Source organism: Sus scrofa, chromosome 8 (genome assembly GCF_000003025.6).
Source record: "Sus scrofa isolate TJ Tabasco breed Duroc chromosome 8, Sscrofa11.1, whole genome shotgun sequence".
NCBI lineage: Eukaryota > Metazoa > Chordata > Mammalia > Artiodactyla > Suidae > Sus > Sus scrofa.
Window position 1 is genome coordinate 95,928,092 of NC_010450.4, and position 19,621 is coordinate 95,947,712.

Genomic DNA, 19,621 nt, shown 5'->3' on the forward strand with positions numbered 1-19,621 from the left:
TAAAGTTATAATTTATATCAGAACCAGTGATCCAGATTATCCACATTCTCATTAATGCTTGGTGCTGTCAATCATTTCCAATTTTAGCCATTATGTGAATTTTTAATTTCGGTTATTTACTGGTATCTTGTTGTGGTTTTAATTTGCATTTCCCTGGTGATAAGTGAGATCGGGAACCTTTCTCTATACTTTTTTGCCTTTTGTACATTTTCCTCTGTGAAATGTCTGTTCAAGTCTTTTGCTCTTTAAGTGGCTTGTCCTTTATTACTGATTTGTAGGAGTTGTTTATATATTCTGAGAAGAATCCTTTATCAGATATGTCTCTTTGGAATATTTTATCCCATTCTGTGGTTTTTCTCCTCACTGTCTTTATAAATTCTTTTTAAAAAATTTTTTTGTTGATGTACAATATTACGTAGGTTTAAGGTATGCAACACAGTAAATCACAATTTTTAATGGTTATATTCCATTTATAGTTATTATAAATATTGACTATATTACCTGTATTGTACATAACCTTTTAGCTTATGTTATACACAGTTATTTGTATCTTAATCTCCTACTCCTAACTTACCCCCTCCCCACTGGTAACCACTAGTTTGTTCTCTGTATCTGTGACTATGTTCCTTTTTTGTTATATTTTCTAGTGAGTTTTATTTTTTAGATTTAACATATAAGTAATATCATACCATATTTGTCTTTCTCTGACTTATTTCACTTAGCATAATACTCTCCAAGTCCATTCATATCACTGCAAATGGCAAATTTTCCTTCTTTTTATGGCTGAGTAATATTCTACTGTGTATATATATATTCCACATCTTCTTTATGCATTTATCTGTTGATAGACATTGAGGTTGCTTCCATATCTTGACAATTGTAAATAATGCTATTACGAACACTGGGGTGTGCATGTACCTTTTTGAATACATACACACACATACACACACACACAGTGGAACTGCTAGATTGCCTCTTCACTTTCTTAATGGAAGCTTTTGATGAACAGAAATTTTAAATTTTGATGAAGTCCAACTTCTCATTTTTTTTCTTTTTAGTTAGTGCTTTTTATGCCCTATTTGAAAAAAAATCTTTATCTACCCCAGAGTGTGAGTATTTTTCCTAGAATTTTTTTTCATTTCACCAGTCACATTTAGGTTAATTTTTCTATAGGCTGTTAGGTAAGTTAATTTTTTTCATCTTTCTCCAGTTATTCCAACACCATTTGTTGAAAAGACTATCCTTTCCCTTCTTAATACATTAATACCCTTGTCAAAAAGCAACTGATTGTATGTGGTTCTTTTTCTCATTTCTCTATTCCATTCCATTGATATATTTGACTAAAACTATGCCAAGATCATACTGTCTTCACCACTGAAACTTAGTAAGTCTTGAAGTCAGGTGGTATAAGTCCTCCACTTTGTGCTTTTTCAAAATTGTTTTGGTTATTTCAGGTCCTTTGCATTTCCACATAAAATTTGAATCAATTTTTCATTTTCTACCCAAAAAAGCCTTCTGAGTTTTTTAATTGGAATTGCATTGAATCTACAGATCAATTTGGGGAAACAAATTAAGCAGTTTATCCTCTTCTTTATAAAGAAGTCTGTAGGTAGGCACTCCAGAAATGATATGTTACTCTATTGTGCTATTTTCAACCCAGGCTCCTTTGTCTTGCTATCGAGCTATCCCTCAGTTGTCTTTTCATTAACACAATGGAGCTAGTGTGTTACTTCAGGTATCAATTCTGCAAATGAAAAAGGTAGATGACCTCTGAATCTTTTATGTGAGGCATCTCTTCTTGAAGCCTGTATGCGTATATCTCATTGACCTGAACTGCTATATAGTGTCATTTCCATCTGCAAAGGAATCTGGAAAAATGTAGTTTTTGAGAAGCACTCCTAAAAATTAAATTAAGTAAGAGCAAAGAAGAGGAAAAATTATATCATTGAGTAGGCAGCTAGATATCTGTACAAATAGTAAGGGTCCTTCTTCTGTAAGACTGCTAATCTTTGAGATAAGAACCCTGAAAAAAAAAATAGAGAAAAAAAAGGAGTTCCCATCGTGGCGCAGCGGAAACGAATCCGACTAGGAACCATGAGGTTGCGGGTTTGATCCCTGGCCTCGCTCAGTGGGCCAGCGTTGCCGTGAGCTGTGGTATAGGTTGCAGATGCGGCTCGGATCTGGCATTGCTCTGGCTCTGGTGTAGGCCAGCAGCTACAGCTCTGATTCGAACCCCTAGCCTGGGAATCTCCATATGCCGTGGGTGTGGCCCTAAAGGGACAAAAAAGACAAAAAAAAAAAAAATAGAGAAAGAATGCTGGTGAAAGATGAAGCTTGGCAGAAGGAAGTTCGTAGATAATCTACTAGATGGCTTCAAGCTATGAATTAAACACAAAACTTGAAAATTATTGACCAGGAGTGTTTGATGTTTACAAAGCAAGATGAAGACATTTTAACATCTTGTTTAACTGCATTAAGAAAATGCCATTTATCTGCAAATGAAAGCAGAATCTGTGTCCTGAATTCAAGACTACTTCATTCCATTTCTTTCACAGAAGAAAAGTAGTCATAAGACAGGAAAAGTAGCTGATAAAATAGCACATGTATTTTAACAGTGTCTTAACAGATGTACATCTCCTGTTCAACTGAAATGTGTCATTGTTTTCTATTAATTTCAAGAAGGGAGAGAGGATTCTGAGGGCAGAATTGTCATACACTACAATGGGGTTCATGATGTTCAGTCTCAAACTGGCTGAGGTTTAGGGAAGTGGGAAATAATGGTTTTGGTTTACAGAGTCAGGTGTATTGGGGTGAAGGTGAAGCAAAGCAGATGGTAGACCCCATTGACAGGATGGCTTCTGAACTAAGTGATTCTAAGAAACATTTTCACTTTACAGTTAAAATCATCTATGAAATTTCTACTTGCTTGTTAATTCATACACAGAGACACTATATTTTCTTGTTGAAATACTCGAAATATTTCTTGTTGAAATGTGTTCACAGTCATGAAAGAGATTATATTTATTACTGATTTACCTTAAAAGGTATAGAGAAGAAAGGATTGATATGGTCATCTACTACACTGCTATACATCAGGTTTCTCTGTTAGCCACAGGTCCGATTCTGGTTGTTTCCACTCTTCTCCAAGCAGTACATTAAAACTGAAAGGCTTGAAGTATTCCAGACGATGGCTAAACACAAAGAAAAAGATGGTCTGAATTGAAATGAATTGTGCATTTGTGAAAAATTGTCCTGAAGGGCTATTTACTTTGTAACACCTGTAATAGGACAACATTTTATTTTAAGAATATCAGAAGTAAGATGTAGACTACATGTACAATTTTCTGACTGCAGCAATCAAACATCAACTCTGCAAATATTCACCCATATCTCAAAACACTCTCCTTTCAATTCTGCTCCCTCATAGCTGAAGGGAGAACTAAAAATCAACCCTCAAACCTGACTCATTCCATCTAGCCTTAAACAAATCACATTATACTCTCACAGATGTTATCATATTCAGACTTTTATATAATTTATATCAGTTATATAAACAATTGTTTTTAAAAGTTTTGGCTCAACATATTTTTGCCCACAGCATGCAGAAGTTCCCAGGCCAGGGATTAAACCTATACCACATCTGTAATCAGAGCATAGCAGTGACAAAGTTGGATCCTTAAACCACTGAGCCATGAGGGAACTCCACAGGTCAACAGATTGACGGATAGATTTCTTTGTCAAAGCAAGGCAGGTTTATGGAAAAAGAGTGTTAATTCTTTTCTTTCTAGGAAAACCATTTAATTACTAGGAAGTTTGTTATCGTGGTTTAATAAAGGAGAGAAAGGCTTATTAGGTAACATGTGGCAGTGGAACTCAGCTCTGTAGGAATCACTCCATCTACACAATAACATGATCACACTTCTACTGAGAGTAAAAGCCTCCAATAACCTGTAAATAAGAAGCCTGAATACAGGAATGCATTAGCTTGTGAAGAGTCAGAGAAACAAGCCCTGAGTAAGTTCTGTCTAGATTTCTGTCCCACTCTGCCCACCTGAACAGGCTGAACCAGTTTTAGAGTCACAACTGTCAATCCAGATTAAGAGGTTAAGGAAACAACTGCAAAGGATAAGAGAAAAGAAGGGAGAAATGCAAGCAGAAAAGGGGAAAATATGTCAGGCAGAATAGATAGGCTAGAAGAGATTAAAAGCATAGTAGATTGAAGTAAGAACATAACAGGATGGACAGAGGAGCACTTTCCAAGGGTAAAAGGCAGGAAAGTCAGTCTTCCATGGTGCAACGCCCACCAGGATGTCTATGTTCCTAAACATGCAGACTCACTGGACTATCTTGGCCCGTTGAGCATACTCTATAGAGCAGGAATCTCAGGTTGCCTCAGGACACCATCTAGATTTCCTCCCTAAGGGGGCAGTGTTTGCAGCAGTCCATGAAGCATTCATAAAGTTGGCCAGGGGCTACATTCTCCTTAAGTGACAGCTTCATGTGCAAAGAGATCAGACTCCAAATGGGAAAATATAGGAAATACCTTGGCTTGTAGACCTGCTGCCCAGAGAAGACAGTATATTTCTTGTAATAACTCCCTAGACATAGCTTACAGGGCCCCCACAGGGAACACTACTGTTAAAGGAAAATCCCAAAGCTGTGCTGTCCTCATCTATGCTGCCTAGAAATATAGTTGACATTTTTATCCTTAGAAGGTTACCAAGAGATAAGAACTAGAGAGTTAACCTAAGGTCAGATTCTCAAGCAGCCAGGGAAAGGATTAATTAACCCTTTGCTTACACCAGGAAACAAAGATGCCTCTGGCCATTCAGCCCTGAAGGGGATTGTAAATAAATGTGCAACCATAATTCTATACCAGCTGTTGCAGTCCTCACTAAGCAAGACTTTTCTCACACTGCTATGGAAATACAAGTGCTCTATTGACAGCCGTGAGAGGCTATATTTGTACAAAGTCATTTGGTCAAATACTTAATGAAGACCATCAGGAAACTTAAGTCTCTACTTGGTGCTTTTACACGTGTCTTCTTTTTCTTGTCTTTTTGTCTTTTTAGGGCATCACCTGCAGTATATGGAGGTTCCCAGGCTTGGGGTCTAATAGGAGCTGTAGCTGCCGGCCTATGCCACAGCCACAGTAATGCCAGATTTCAGCCGCGTCTGTGACCTACACCACAGTTCATGGCAATGCTGGATCCTTGACCCGCTACACGAGGCCAGGGATCAAACCCGCAACCTCATGGTTCCTAGCGGATTTGTTTCCGTTGCACCAAGACGGGAATTCCACATGTGTCTGCTTTGGCCAAAAAATTTTACTACTACTCCACCAAGAATTAATTTTAAAAAACTCTTGGAATTTCCCATCATGGCTCAGGGGTGATGAACCTGACTAGTATCCATGAGGATGTGGGTTCAATCCCTGCTCAGCATGTTAAGGATACGGTGTTGCCTGTGAGCTGTGGTGTAGGTCGCAGATGTGACTTGGATCCCTCATTGCTATGGCTACGGGTAGGCTGGCAGCTACAGCTCTGAATCAACTCCTAGCCTGGGAACTTCCATATGCTCCGGGTGTGGCCCTAACGAAAGACACGCACACACAAAGCAAAAACAAACAAAAAATGCTCTTACAGTTGGGGCATATTTTCATTTATTTTCTACTTACAAATCAGGTTTTTGTCCTTGCTGTATTTCATGTTGAGGTACTGGGTAAAGAGCCTCATAGCTTCTTTTATCTTTTGATCCATGAATTGCAAATGAATTGAATTTTGTCACATTTGGTGGAAAATAACTCCAAGGAAGATAAGCTCTGCCTTCCCATTTTGTCTCTCCTCTGTACACTTTGAATGATAGATCAAGTTCTTGCTACAGAAACAACATATGAAACACAAAAGGAAAATTCATGTTTATACTTTAAATATTTTAAAAATATAAATATATATATATTACACTTAAGGATTCTGTCTCATATTTTTATTTACTTACTTTCCACACATTTCTTCTTCCAGAGAGTAAAAGCACCAAATGCTGTCCATGGCTGTCAAAATAAAAATTCTTCGTGAGTGTTAGAAAGAAACAAACATTTCCTTTACTATCCCTCAATTTGCAATATGCATGATTAGAACTAAATTTCCAAATGATTAAAATATGCAATATGAATATTGGATAATTATAGGGAGAGCCAATGTATTCAGTCACTTAGAATTGGCATCTTTTGAGTTTAACACTTACTTTCCAGGCAACTGCAGTCAAATGTACAAGGCTACAAATGCTCAGACTGATTTTTACTTCTTTTTTTTTTTTTGTCTTTTTAGGGCTGCACCTGTAGCATATGGAAGTTCCCAGGCTAGGGGTTAAATCGGAGCTATAGCCGCCAGCCTATGCCACAGCCACAGCAATGTGGGATTTGAGACACATCTGCAACCTACACCATAGCTCAAGGCAATGCCAAATCCTCAACCCACTGAGAGAGGACAGGGATTGTAACTGTGTCCTTGTGGATACTGGTTGGGTTTGTTACCGCTGAGCTACGACAGGAACTATATTCTTTAAATAAGAAATTATATGAAATTCTTCAATTAGATGATACAAATATGGAAAAGGGGTGGGGTATTTGGAGTTGGTAATAAAACTCTTTTCAAAAAGTAAGGTATCCTAAGGGAAGCTGGAACCAATTTCCAGGTCAAAATCCAACAACTTTACTAAGGGTTATTTCTGTAAGAAAATGGTCTTGAAGCTTACTAGGAAGATAGAAAATAAAAGTATAGATTGTCTAAAATTACTCAACAGTCTGAAGACTTAATTTTTTTTCTATTTTCTCACACAACTGCCCTCGACATGTCTGCCTGTTGTGTTGTCCTGCTTTTTACCACCAGTTCTGACACTGACATCATGTTTCCAAAGAGAAGCATAATATATCCTCAAAAGACAATTTTAATGGGAGCATAACTGGGATTAGCCTGGGCAGTAAGAATCAAAGGATTAAATGAAGCAAATGGTTAAATGAAGCAAATTTACTGTCTCCAGAAAAAACCTTATCTAAACATTTTTGACACAGATGGTCTGTTGGGAGTTTTTCAGGAAGGATTTCCTTCCAGAGACTATTCTAACAGAAAACAAATATTCTTTCCACTTAAAAGTTCTCTGCTTATTTTTATTGTTATTATGTGACCTTAAGAATATCCTAAGAGGATAAAAGTTCTTGCAAATTCAGGGAGTTCCCATCATGGTGCAGCGGAAACGAATCCAACTAGGAACCATGAGGTTGCGGGTTTGATCCCTGTCCTCACTCAGTGGGTTGAGGATCTGGTGTTGCCATGAGCCGTGGTGCAGGCTGCAGACACGGCTTGGATCCGACGTGACTGTGGCTGTGGCTGTGGCTGTCGCTGGTGGCTATCGCTCCGATTAGACCCCTAGCCTGGGAACCTCCATATGCCAGGTGCGGCCCTAAAAAAAAAGAGACAAAAAGACGAAAAAAAAAAAGTTCTTGTAAATTCAAACAATGATATTCTTCAGATTTTTTCCTAGCGGCTATCACAGGAGTAGATTGCCTGAAGCAAAACCATGATTCTTAACTGTCCCAATGTATCTAAAACCAAATTACGCTAAAGATTTTTTTAACTTTTAGAATTTATTAACTTTATACATAACAGTTATATAATCTTTTAAATCTTTTTAACAGTTATACAATCTTTTAAATTTATTTTTCTCTCTATGGTCATATCTGTGGCATATGGAAGTTCCCAGGTTAGGGGACTAACAAATTGGAGCTGCAGCTGCCAGCCTACACCACAGCCACAGCAACACTAGATCTGATTTGCATCTGTGATGTATGCAATAGTCTGTGGCAATGCCAGATCCTTAATTCGCTGAGCAAGGCCAGGGATCCAACACACATCCTCAAGGACACTATGTCAGGTTCTTAACCCACTGAGCCACAACGGGAACTCCACATGGTATAATTTCTTAACAAAAGAGAATCTAATTATCTGATGTATCTTGTGCTAAGTTATCACTATTATACTATAATATAGTAGTATATTGTACACAATATACTACTTTCAAAAACTTATACGTTTACTAGAAAGTAAGAAATTACATATAATTGAGATTAATTCAGGTTAGCATTCTCTCTAGTAAGCTGGATTTAGTGAGCTTTTATTATAACCATACGATTTATAACTAGAGAATAATGTGTTCAAAATATGTAGTAATGAGTTAGAAAAAATATTTTATACTTACGGACAAAGTTCAACTTCTAAATACTGTTCAGTCATGTCATTCAAGAAAAATGCTTCCACAACTTTTGAAAACAGAAATATGACATATTGAGAAATTTAATGTTGCTTCAACAATAAAAAAAATTGGTTTATACCTTTAGAATATAAAACATATTAATGGGGAGTTCCTGTCGTAGCTCAGCAGAAACGAATCTGACTAGTATCCATGAGGACGCAGGTTCCATCCCTGGCCTCACTCAGTGGGTTAAGGATCTGGCATTGCTGTGAGCTGGTGTAGGTCACAGATGCGGCTTGGATCCTGCGTTGCTGTGGCTATGATGTAGACCAGTGGCTACAGCTCTGATTCGATCCCTAGCCTGGGAACTTCCATATGCTGCAGGTGTGGCCTAAAAAGCAAAATAAAATAAAACAAATTAATGCATTATTTTAAATTATAACTATATCACCAATAGGAAAAAGGGAGAGAAAACAAATAGACATTGCCTGGAAGAAGAAAGACATAGAAAATATGGCATCATTTTTTTCCATATTAGATTGCTAGAAAATAAAAATATTAATAAATTCTAGTGTGCTGAGGTTGTACAGAAATGAACACTACCCCTCAGACTCTGAGACAGTCATCTTATTTTATGAATTTATCCTAAGAAAATAATCAAACTAAAAAACAAGTAAGATGCAATTCATCAAAGTATTGCTCAAAAATAACTGGTCTAAATGGCTAACTCCTGTAATATATATAAATCTCCTATTGTATGGGAGAGTTGTTAAACAAGTTATGGAATTTCTGTATTCTATTCAATAGAATACAGTGCAGTCATTAAAATCAAATATATAGGTAAGCATTTTTATACAGAAAGATATCCATGATATTTGATAAGCTGACTGCAAAGCAACAACCAAATGCACACGAAACAAAAATGTGCATATGTGCCTGTGTTCAAATGCCTGTAAAATGTACACAAAAAGGTTATGACTGGTTATCTCTGTCAGGTAGTATACAGGCAGGTGATTTTTCTCTGTAATTCTTTATAATTTCTATATAATTCTTTATAATTTCCATGTTTATTTTAAAAACTGTATAATTATGTAAGTGATAGATGTTTCTTATAAACTATTAAAATAATACAAACATATATGAATTAAAAAGACAAAGTCCTTTTCTTTTCATTTTGCTCTAAAACCTGTCAGACTTCTGTCCTTCCACAACCTATTTTACCCACATAGAGTAAGAAAATATATATGAAATCATTTCTTGCTTACAACTTGCTTTTTTTTCTTCTCTCTCTCAAACACACACACAGTGTTTCAGCATATAGATATTTTCCTTTTCATTACTGCACAGTATTCCTCTATAGAAGTTATGAATGTTATGATTTATTCACATAATTCTTTTTTTTTCTTTTTAGGGCCATACTCATGGCATATGAAAGTCCCCAGCCTAGGAGCAGAATCAGAGCTGCAGTTGCCAGCTTACACCACAGCCACAGTAACACCAGATCTGAGCCATGACTGGGACCTGTACTGCAACTCACAGCAACTCTGGATACTTAGCCCACTAAGTGGGGCCAGGGATCAAAACTGCATCTTCATAGATACTACTCAGGTTTCTTACTGCTGAGCCACAAAGGGAACTCCCACATAATTCTTTATTGATAGATATTTAAGTTGTTTCTAGTTTTCCTTGTGTTATTTTTATAATAATAAAATCTAAGACATAGATATAGTCCCATCAACAATTCAGTGTCTTATTGTCCCTCTTAGTCTTTTACCTACGGTAAGGATTGCAGGTTGAAGAAGAGATACTGAATCACAAAAACATTTGGGAGGTGAAATTGGTAGGACTTAATAAATAGATCCAAATATGGAGAGTGAGAGAGAAGTATTTCTTAGATCTCACATTTCTGTTATTTGTCATTTGATGTATTAGAGTGCCATTGATTGAGACTGGGCAATTAGGAAAAGAAGCAGGTTTATGAGAGAAGTGGATGAGTTGAGTTTAGGACTTGTTGACTTTAGCATCTGTAGTACCTCCATTAGATAATTCATACTGTGTATACCAAATAATAGATACCTCATAATGTGTACACCAAAGGAAACTAGTACATATAAATTCTGTATCAATAAAAGACAATATATGTTTAACATGATAAATTAACACTGACAAATTGTATGCTATACAGATAGAGAAAGCAGATGTTAGTATGGACTGGAAGAGTCATCAAAGGTTTCTCCGAAGAAATGAAACCTGAATTACGCCTTGAACCATATGCATTAGAGGCAGCGGCACTAGAATGAGAAAAGGTAACTGAGTGAGAATATGCACAGTGAGACTATCGGTCTTTTGGGAATCAAAAGCTCTTGGTTTAATATGATAGCTCAATTCATGAATACCCTGAAAGCTTATGGGAAGGATCTGAATCTTATCTTAGGGAGATATATGATTTGTAATCTAGGGAATGGCATTATAAAGAGCATTTCATGAAGATATGTTTGGTAGCTTAATTATGATATATTAGAAGGTGATCATATATCAAACCTGAAACTGTAATTTCATGCCATGTCTTTTAGCCTTCATTTGATGTGTGAGATTACTTGCCAGTTTATAGTAAAAACTACATATCATGTTGAAGTTGATGGTGCTTTTATAATAAGTAAAACACCTAAACTTCCATAAAGAAGGTTTATGGAAACTTTTTAAGGTTAAAGTTGCCATTTGAAGATACTTAAAAACAAAACAGGAATGCTAAACTCTTCTTAAGATAGGTAACAGAGGAAAAGGAAGGAGATATAATAGCAATTTAAAAATCTGGATTTGTAATTGACATTTTTCACAGTTCTAGTCATATAGTTGAAGTCATATAGGTAATGGTGAAAAAGTCAGAATGAGAGATTGGTAGGAAATACCAGAACTGCACATGTCAGTTGCTCAGAAGCACTTTACTGCCTTGCAGCAAGATAAAATAATAGTTCTGAGAGGTTATTATAAAAAGATTTATGTTTGCAATAAAATACAGTACTTCCACTTACCTTCATAATCCCACAGTTCATTGAAAGGTTTTCCCGGTTCTCCTAGCGGGGCTGGAGGATCATTGAAAAATGGAGCACTAACTTCCATCATCACTCCTCTGTCACCTGGATTCAGCCTGACAAACACTGGCTCATGCTTCACTGGAAAACTATCCCAAGTGTGTTCAATTTTAAAATCCATCTGAAGATTTTTAAGGGAAAAAACATTAAAACAAACTCTTTAATAATTTATAAGTGTTTCCTTTAGAAAGAAACGAAGGCAGCAGAGTGACAACAGCATGGTTCTGAGAGTCAAAAGGCCATGTGTGTTACGGTAAATTCCAGACATAGAATTCTGTTACAAAATAGGTGGTTGGATTCCAAAAGCTTTAAGACTTCTTTTCTTTTTAAGTTTATGTCCAGCTTGAGCTACCTTGTAAAGAGTATATCAAAATCATTTATAAGAAATAAGAGAGTTGTGGCGAGTGGTTAACAATCCGCTAGGAAAGATGCGTTGCCTGGCTAGTGAAGATCCTGGTTGTGTGTTGCGAGCGGTCACAGCTCCGATTCAACCCTAGCCTGGAACTATATGCGCGAAAAAAAAAAAAAAACAACAACAAAAAAAAAAGGACAAAAAAAAAAAAAAAAAAAAAAAGAAATAAGAAATGCAATTAAATCTGCTGCAAATTGTTCATACACTTAACAATTATAAGCACTATGAGTTGATATCATTGCCTTATTGTAAAATGAGCACATTAATTAATTACTGGATTCCCTGAGAATCAAGATCATTATAATAAAATTCAATTTGATTTTTAAAAATCTCCACAAATGAGTATAAGCATTACTGCTAACACCTGTTCTTTTGGTTAAAACGCGTTTCTATTTAGGCTGGGAGTGGAGAGGGGCTTCAACCTTTTGAAGGTAGGCAGAATTTAAAATTGTCTTCCTTAGTCTCAGGGTGTAGATTTTCTTAGCCTTTTCAATTTTTGGTATTTCAAGTGCTAAATGACAAGTTGCTTGGTTAATCCCTTCTCTCTAACTGAAATACGGGAACAAAATCTGCTCTCATTTAAATTCTGAAACAGACTAGGTACATCTAACACAAGCAATATTTGCATTTTCAATTATTACTCTAAGGATTAAATGGAAAGACATAGTATTATATTAATAAAATTATGTTTTGTTGAACACTATGGATCAGGTATTTTATAAACATTATTTCATTCGATTTCATAAGAACTTACAGGTGAACCATTATCATCCTCATTGCAAATGAAGAAATAGATTTGTTTGAGGTCAAATAGCTAATAAATCAAGAAATTAAACCTATGACAGCCATGCTTTCCCAGAATAATGCATTTCAGAAATATGCAAACACATGAAAACTTTTATTTTAGGAGTTACAGATCCCCCTAAATGATACTAGGTCCTTATGTTTTGTTCAAAATATAAACTTGATTAGTAAATGATACTTCCAGACTAATTTCTCTTATCTGAAGTCTCTGAATGCATACCCTTGCTTCATGTTAATTTTACTGCAGGTAATAACGTTTTACATTTTGAATAATTTCTTCAATTTTTTTTCAGATCCGAGGTATAACAGGCACATTTATATATATTTAAGGTATGCAATGTGATAGTTTTATAAAAATATACTTGAATAAATTGATTTCAGCAAATATGTACTGTATGTACCAAGTACTGGGAGATCCAAATATATAAGCTTTGTGTCACATAAAAAACACAAGATTTCTGAAAACTTTTTTGTAAAGTATGTAGCTTTTCTCAATTTTCATTATATGCTAACCAACTTTGATAACTTCTAGTATTAAAAAAATAGTTCCTGTATTGCAACCAATAGCATGTGTTCAGCAATTTATATTCTCTGTCATTGAAATAAGTTCAGTGAGTGATAAAAGTGTATAAATTGATTCTGATTTATGTGGAATTTAGTCCTGATTTGCATGGAATAATGTATCTCAATAATAAATTTATTTTCTTTAGTTGAAATATTCTTCAAAAATAAATGCATCATCTTCAACCCCAAATTTTGGTATTAGTAATTACCCTCTTGCAGCATATAGGGAGAAATAAAAATAAACCAAGACGCTAGAAATGCAGATTAAATCTGATTCTGACACCAATATGCTGAGAGAATATGCCACAATCATAATTTAGGATTTGACAGTTCTTGATAATCCTGGCAAAATATAGCTCAGTGACTAGGAAATTTTGGTAGATCACTATAAGTCTCCACACAACCACCATATCCACAAAAATGCTGCACAAAAAAATGCAGCAAAAGGATCCCTATCCTAATCAGTGGATTTCCACCAGGGCATTTTCAACTCCTAGTTCTTTTAGGCCATATCTCTACATCTAACTGGAATAAAACCACATCTAGAGAAGTGCCTTAAAAATAGCTCATCACTTTCAGGCACACATGATGAGTCTCATGGTGAGAGAGAGGTTTCCAATTACTTCAAGATGTAATCTTATTTATTTATTTATTTATTTATTTTTAGAGCCGCACCTGCAGCATGTGGCAGTCCCCAGGCCAGGAGTTGAATTGGATCTATAGCTGCCAGCCTACACCATGGCCACAGCAATGGAGGATCTGAGCCATTTCTGCAACCTACACCACAGCTCACCACAATGCTGGATCCTAACGCACTGAGTAAGGCCAGGGATCGAACCCATGTCCTTGTGGATACTAGTCAGGTTTGTTACCACTGAGCCACAGTGGGAACTCTCCAAAATGTAATTTTAAATGGAAGAAGAAATAAACAATAAAAGCAGAGCTACTCTTATTGACAGTTTACGGTAGCGGTACCACAAGTCTTTCTACTGGTTCCTTCTGCCTTCCCCCTAAGATTTCTTTGAGCAATGTTTGAAAATTACTGCAAGAAATATCAACCAGGAGGGAGGAGTGCCATGGTTGACACGTCCAAGGACAGACTATCGCTTTGGCTTTAACTGCATAAATGGCTTTATTTTTTATCAGAATAAAAAATGCGTTAATTTGCTTAAAGAACACTCATGTCACTAAGTATATGCAACATTTATAACAAAATTAACCTAAAAATTATAGTCCTGCCCACTAGTTTACAATACAATTCAGAGGTAACAGAGACCCAGACAGAGACAATTGATTCTTCTTTTGACTTCCTGGGGCCACTGAGGGCTGTGGAGGCTTAACCTCACTGATTGCATGTGTACTCATATGAAGTAGAGACGATTCAACTATTCATGTCTTTGTGACTTGGGCTACTGGGCATCCTTGCAGCATTCCACTCCCTGTCATTTTCCATTACCAATACACTGCTCTTTTTTTGATTCACAGCCCTTACATTGCATGATATATTTGTTTACCGTTTTCCCATCCCCAGCTCCCCAGCTAGAATGCCTGTAAGTAACATTTTTACTTGTGGAGTGAATAACAGTTCTAGTTTCTGGATCTAAAATTTCATTATTCTAAGATGTTATGCAGGAGAAATCAACTGTATTAGTGGTACCACTACCTCTTTCAATATTATGCACCAAAACAATGGCAAATAACTGAGATCATATATCATATCTGGAAACATCCTTTCAAATTAGTTTATCAGAGATTTTTTAGCTACTCTGTTTTAGGCACCATACCAGTGCTGAAGAAAACAAAGTATAAGAAAGTCTATGGGAAGTTGGGAATGGTTCTCAGGTAGCTAATCAACAAGGTCTCACATACCTAACCAATCGGATCCATTATCAATTGATTCATTTTGCAGTCCAATTTAATTAAGCTGAATCCCTACACAAAACTAAGTTTTAAAAGAACCAAAGATATAAACATTAAAATCAAACCATATAAAAACAAGAAAGAAAAAAACAGGAGATTGTTTTTAAAAGATGATCTTACAGGATTTCCCATTGTGGCGCAACAGAAACGAATCTGACTAGCATCCATGAGGATGCCAATTCTATCCCTGGCCTTGCTCAGTGGGTTAAGGATCTGACGCTACCAAAAGCTGTGGTGTAGGCCAGCAGCTGTAGCTCTGATTGGACCCCTAGCCTGGGAACTTCCATATTCTGCAGGTGCAGCCCTAAAAAGCATTTTAAAAAAGATTATCTTATAATAGAAAAACCCGTTTAAAACATAATCCCAAACCTAGAAGTCCTAAAAGAATGATACATTTGGCTATAGAAAAATTTAAAAATATAAGCAAAAGGCTGCCTACCTCTACCAAAAAACCCAATTACAAAATCAGAGACAGTTTAGGAAAAAAAATAGCTGCAACTCATAGTTCAGACAAATAACTAATTTTTGTAATGTTTAAAGGGCTTCTACCCATAAATCAATAAGGAAAAGATTATCCTAACAGAAAAATAAGTAAAGGTGTGAGCAGCCAGTTCACAAAAGGAAAATGCAAAATGTTCAGTTTCATTAAAAATGATAGAAATGCTAACTAAAATGAAAATAAATTACTATTTCCACTTAGATTGTCAAGGATTAGATAATTTGACAAAATGCTGTGATAATCACATATTATCATTGGAGCATAATTGGTACAGCCTCTGTCAAGAGCAATCTCTCAATATTTATCAAAATGAAAAATACAAATAACTTTTGAACCATTCTAGTTCTATGGATTATTATACCTACATATATCTAAAATGACGCAAATATGAGGATATTTACTGTAACACTGTCTAGAATAATAAAATACTTTAGGCAACTTAAATACCCATGAGTAGAAGACTGGTAAATAAATTATGTCACATCACACAATGAAATATCATACAGCTGTTAAAAGAGTGAAGCAGCTCTACATATACATCTAAAACATAACTGTAAAAAGGAAAGCGCCAAAGGTACACATTTAATAAAAAGGAAGAGTATTTGCATATACACTTGTGAATGCATATACTATCTCAGAAAGCACATACAAGAAACCATTGTAGCAGTGATTTCCTCTTTGGAGGGAATTATCTACCTACAACAGCTGAGGAAGCAAGAATTACTTTCAACTGTATCACTTTTTTTCCAACCTATTTGAATTTTATACTATAATGAAACTGCATTACTATTCAAAAATAAATAATTAAAAATATTTTAAGTCCAATTTAAGGCTGGATCTCTCAAAAAGCATGGTGACTACTTCTCTCCCTTGTACACAGGCTGAACACTTCTAAAAAGTCAGAATGAACATTAGAAATATTACTGAAAGAATAAGTTCTTTCAAGGTGAACACCATCCTATTATACAATTTTAATGTTGGCTATTTAGACTTTCTTAGCAAGAAGCTTTAGTATTAATCTGTGTTTTTCCACATTTTAACTTTTATTCTTCAAATTACTTTTTCATCAAAACAAAGGTGAAAAATTCGGAGTTCCCACTATGGCACAGTGGGTTAAGATTTCAACTGCAGCTGCTGGAGTTTCTGCCAAAGTGCAGGTTCCATCCCTGGCCGGCGGGCAGCTGTGGCTTGGGTCCGATCCCCCGCCTGAGAATTTCCATATGCCTCGGGTGCAATCATTAAAAAAATTTTAGGAGTTCCCGCCGTGGCGCAGTGGTTAACGAATCCGACTAGGAACCATGAAGTTGCGGGTTCGGTCCCTGCCCTTGCTCAGTGGGTTAACGATCCGGCGTTGCCGTGAGCTGTGGTGTAGGTTGCAGACGCAGCTCGGATCCCGCGTTGCTGTGGCTCTGGCGTAGGCCGGTGGCTACAGCTCCGATTAGACCCCTAGCCTGGGAATCTCCATATGCCGCGGAAGCGGCCCAACAAATAGCAAAAAGACAAAAAAAAAAAAAAATTTAAGTGAAAAATAGCTTTTAAATTGTTTTCACGCTTTACTTGTACTATGGGAAGACCTTTAAAAGGAAACGAAGGAAGAGAATGGAAACAGAACGCCGGGGCATTAGAGCCTAGAAAGGAAAAAAAAAATTCCACAAAGATTAAAAGAAGGAAGTAATGGAGAGGTATTTTGTCAACAGAACATTTCGTGAGGAAAATTTCCAAATCCTCTATTAACGAAATTTTTTTAGGTTTCTATAATAACGATATTTTTTTCAGTATGCCTTCTCCACCCCCAGCCCCATGCCCGCCCATTTAAGAGAGAAATGGAGAAATGAGGAAGTCAGAGTGAAAGTGGGAGTAAACTGCTGGCACAAGGAGCAGCTGAAAAATAAGTTGCCGGAGAAAGTATCAACAAGACTGGGAGAAGTTGAGAGGAATGACAGAGTGAAAACGTATAAGAAGAGAGCACAGACCAGTAAGCTCTTCTCAGTCCAACACTCGCTGGCTCCTCGTCAGGCTTAGCCCACAGCTAACCGCCCATTCCAGGGGAGGGGCGTGGAGGATCGAGGAGAAGACACCTGTTGAAAACCCTCCGGTGAACATCTGAGGACTTAATCTTCTCACTTGCGTTTGAGCTGTTTTCTCTAAGAAGGCAGGGTGACTCAGCAACATTTTAAATTACTGCACAATGTTAAAATCAACTATACGGAGTTCATGGTGTGGCTCAGCAGAAACAACCCAACTAGTATCCATAAGGATGCGCATTTCATCCCTGGCCTCACTTGGTGGGTTAAGAATCCCCTGTTCTCCTGAGCTGTGGCTTAGGTCGCCACTCGGATCCCGCCTTGCTATGGCTGTGGCTAGGCTGGCAGCTGCAGCTCCAATTCCACGCTTGGCCTGAGAACTTCCATTTCCATATGCCGAATGTGCAGCCCTAAAAAGCAAAACAAAAAAAAAAAAAACAAAAAAAATCACCTGCCTTACAAGGTTTTGTGAGGATTAAATGAGTTATTTACATATATACATGGCATTTACAACAGTACCTGGTACATAGTAAGTGGTTTAAAAAAAGATTATTATTATTAAAGTATATAGATTTGCCTAAAGAAAATATTTTTCTGTTAAAATCATTAAATATTTCTGATAGTCTTGAGATTGGGATAGTCTTAGATTTGAGATCATAAAATATGGTTAAGTGCTCTAAAGCTATGTTTCTGTTTGGCTCAGTCTTAACTATCTTAGCTATTTCAGCATTTCCTTTATTTAGGGTCTCTTTTACCAAGGCAGTATGAACTGACTGCTTCTATATAGGAATAGAAATAAATTCATACCATAATCACATATAAAGTTTTAAATGTCTCAAAAAAAGGCAGTAATTTATAGAATTACAGTATTTCCAAATAATGGAATTCCTCTGTATTTTAGTTGCTAAGTTACCAAATTTTAATAGGATTTGTAGGTTTAATTCAGCAAGGAGTCATTGCACCTGAACTTCATAGCTACTCTGAGGGTACATATTCTACCTGTTTACATAAAGTCACCATGATTTTCTCCTGATCTGCAAGATCAGACATTACATTGGTGTCTTACCATTATTTCAGTGTTTTTAACTAAAGTATTAAGTTAAACCATATGAAGTTTTGGAAAAAAATCAACAGTTTTACATGGTTCAGCCTAAATATATTCTGCTTATAACATACTTTAAAAAAACTTTCTTGGGGGGAAAAATAGCTTTTGTGTTTGTTTTACTAGAATGACTATTTTTGTTTTATAAGAATCACTTTTGGTGGGAGAAGAAATGGGGCATTATTGTTCCCTAGGTATAGAGTTTCAGTCATGCAAGGTGAAACAGTTCTAGAGATCTACTGTACAATGGTATGCATATAGTTAATGACACTGTACTCTATACTTTGAAAATTAAGGGTATATTTCATACTCTATGTTTTTTACTACAATAATTATAATAAAAAGACAAGTTTAAAAAGAGATTGAATTTCTAAGCCATTCTTCTCTTGGCTAATCAAATATAATTAGTGAGTTTTTTAAAAATCACTTTTTATGGCATTTAATAATATCAGACAATGTTAAAGTGTTGATCCTACCTTAAATTTCCAACTTTGTATTCTTCATGATGCTTTCTCTACATACTCAATGCTCAATGTCAATTTATTGTATAAAGTAATATTAATGAAATCTATTAATAATTTTCAAGGGCTTTCCTTATTGCAGAAATACATTTAATATAAAAACACATATTAGTGACTAGAGAATGTTTAAACACAAAGTACTTTTCTCTCCTTTTCTCATTTCCTGTACTCAATTACAGTAATAGATACTTTCCATGCACATTCACCAAATTCTTTTTTTGTTGTTGTTCTTTTTAGGGCCACACCCTCAGCATATGGAAGTTCCCCGGCTAGGGGTCGAATCAGGCAGCTACTGGCCTACACCACAGCCACAGCAATGCCAGATCCTCAACCCACTGAGCAAGGCCAGGGATCAAACCTGCATCCTCATGGATACTAGTTGGATTCTTATCCCACTGAGCCACAATGGGAACTCCCGTTCACCAAATTCTTTAAT

At 36.2% G+C, this 19,621-nt stretch overlaps 1 protein-coding gene across 12 annotated transcripts in view; it reads right to left on the reverse strand.

Moving 5' to 3' along the window:
- Positions 1-19,621, reverse strand: part of C8H4orf33 (chromosome 8 C4orf33 homolog) — an 84,259-nt gene that overhangs the window by 62,952 nt on the left and 1,686 nt on the right. For 7 of the 12 annotated variants that reach the window (XR_002346802.1, XR_002346800.1, XR_002346798.1 and 4 more), the window contains 5 exons: positions 11,280-11,460; positions 8,254-8,314; positions 5,998-6,049; positions 5,678-5,877; positions 3,037-3,191 (listed from right to left, as the gene is read on the reverse strand). Coding sequence is in view for 5 of the 12 variants with exons in the window: in XM_021101594.1 (XP_020957253.1) it covers positions 3,086-3,191; positions 5,678-5,877; positions 5,998-6,049; positions 8,254-8,314; positions 11,280-11,460 (600 nt within the window). In the remaining 7 variants the exon portion in view is untranslated. Of the gene's footprint in view, positions 1-2,458; positions 3,192-5,677; positions 5,878-5,997; positions 6,050-8,253; positions 8,315-11,279; positions 11,461-17,511; positions 17,617-19,621 lie in introns of those variants that run through there. The other 5 variants (XM_003129192.4, XM_003129193.4, XM_021101593.1 and 2 more) reach the window with 2 other exon arrangements.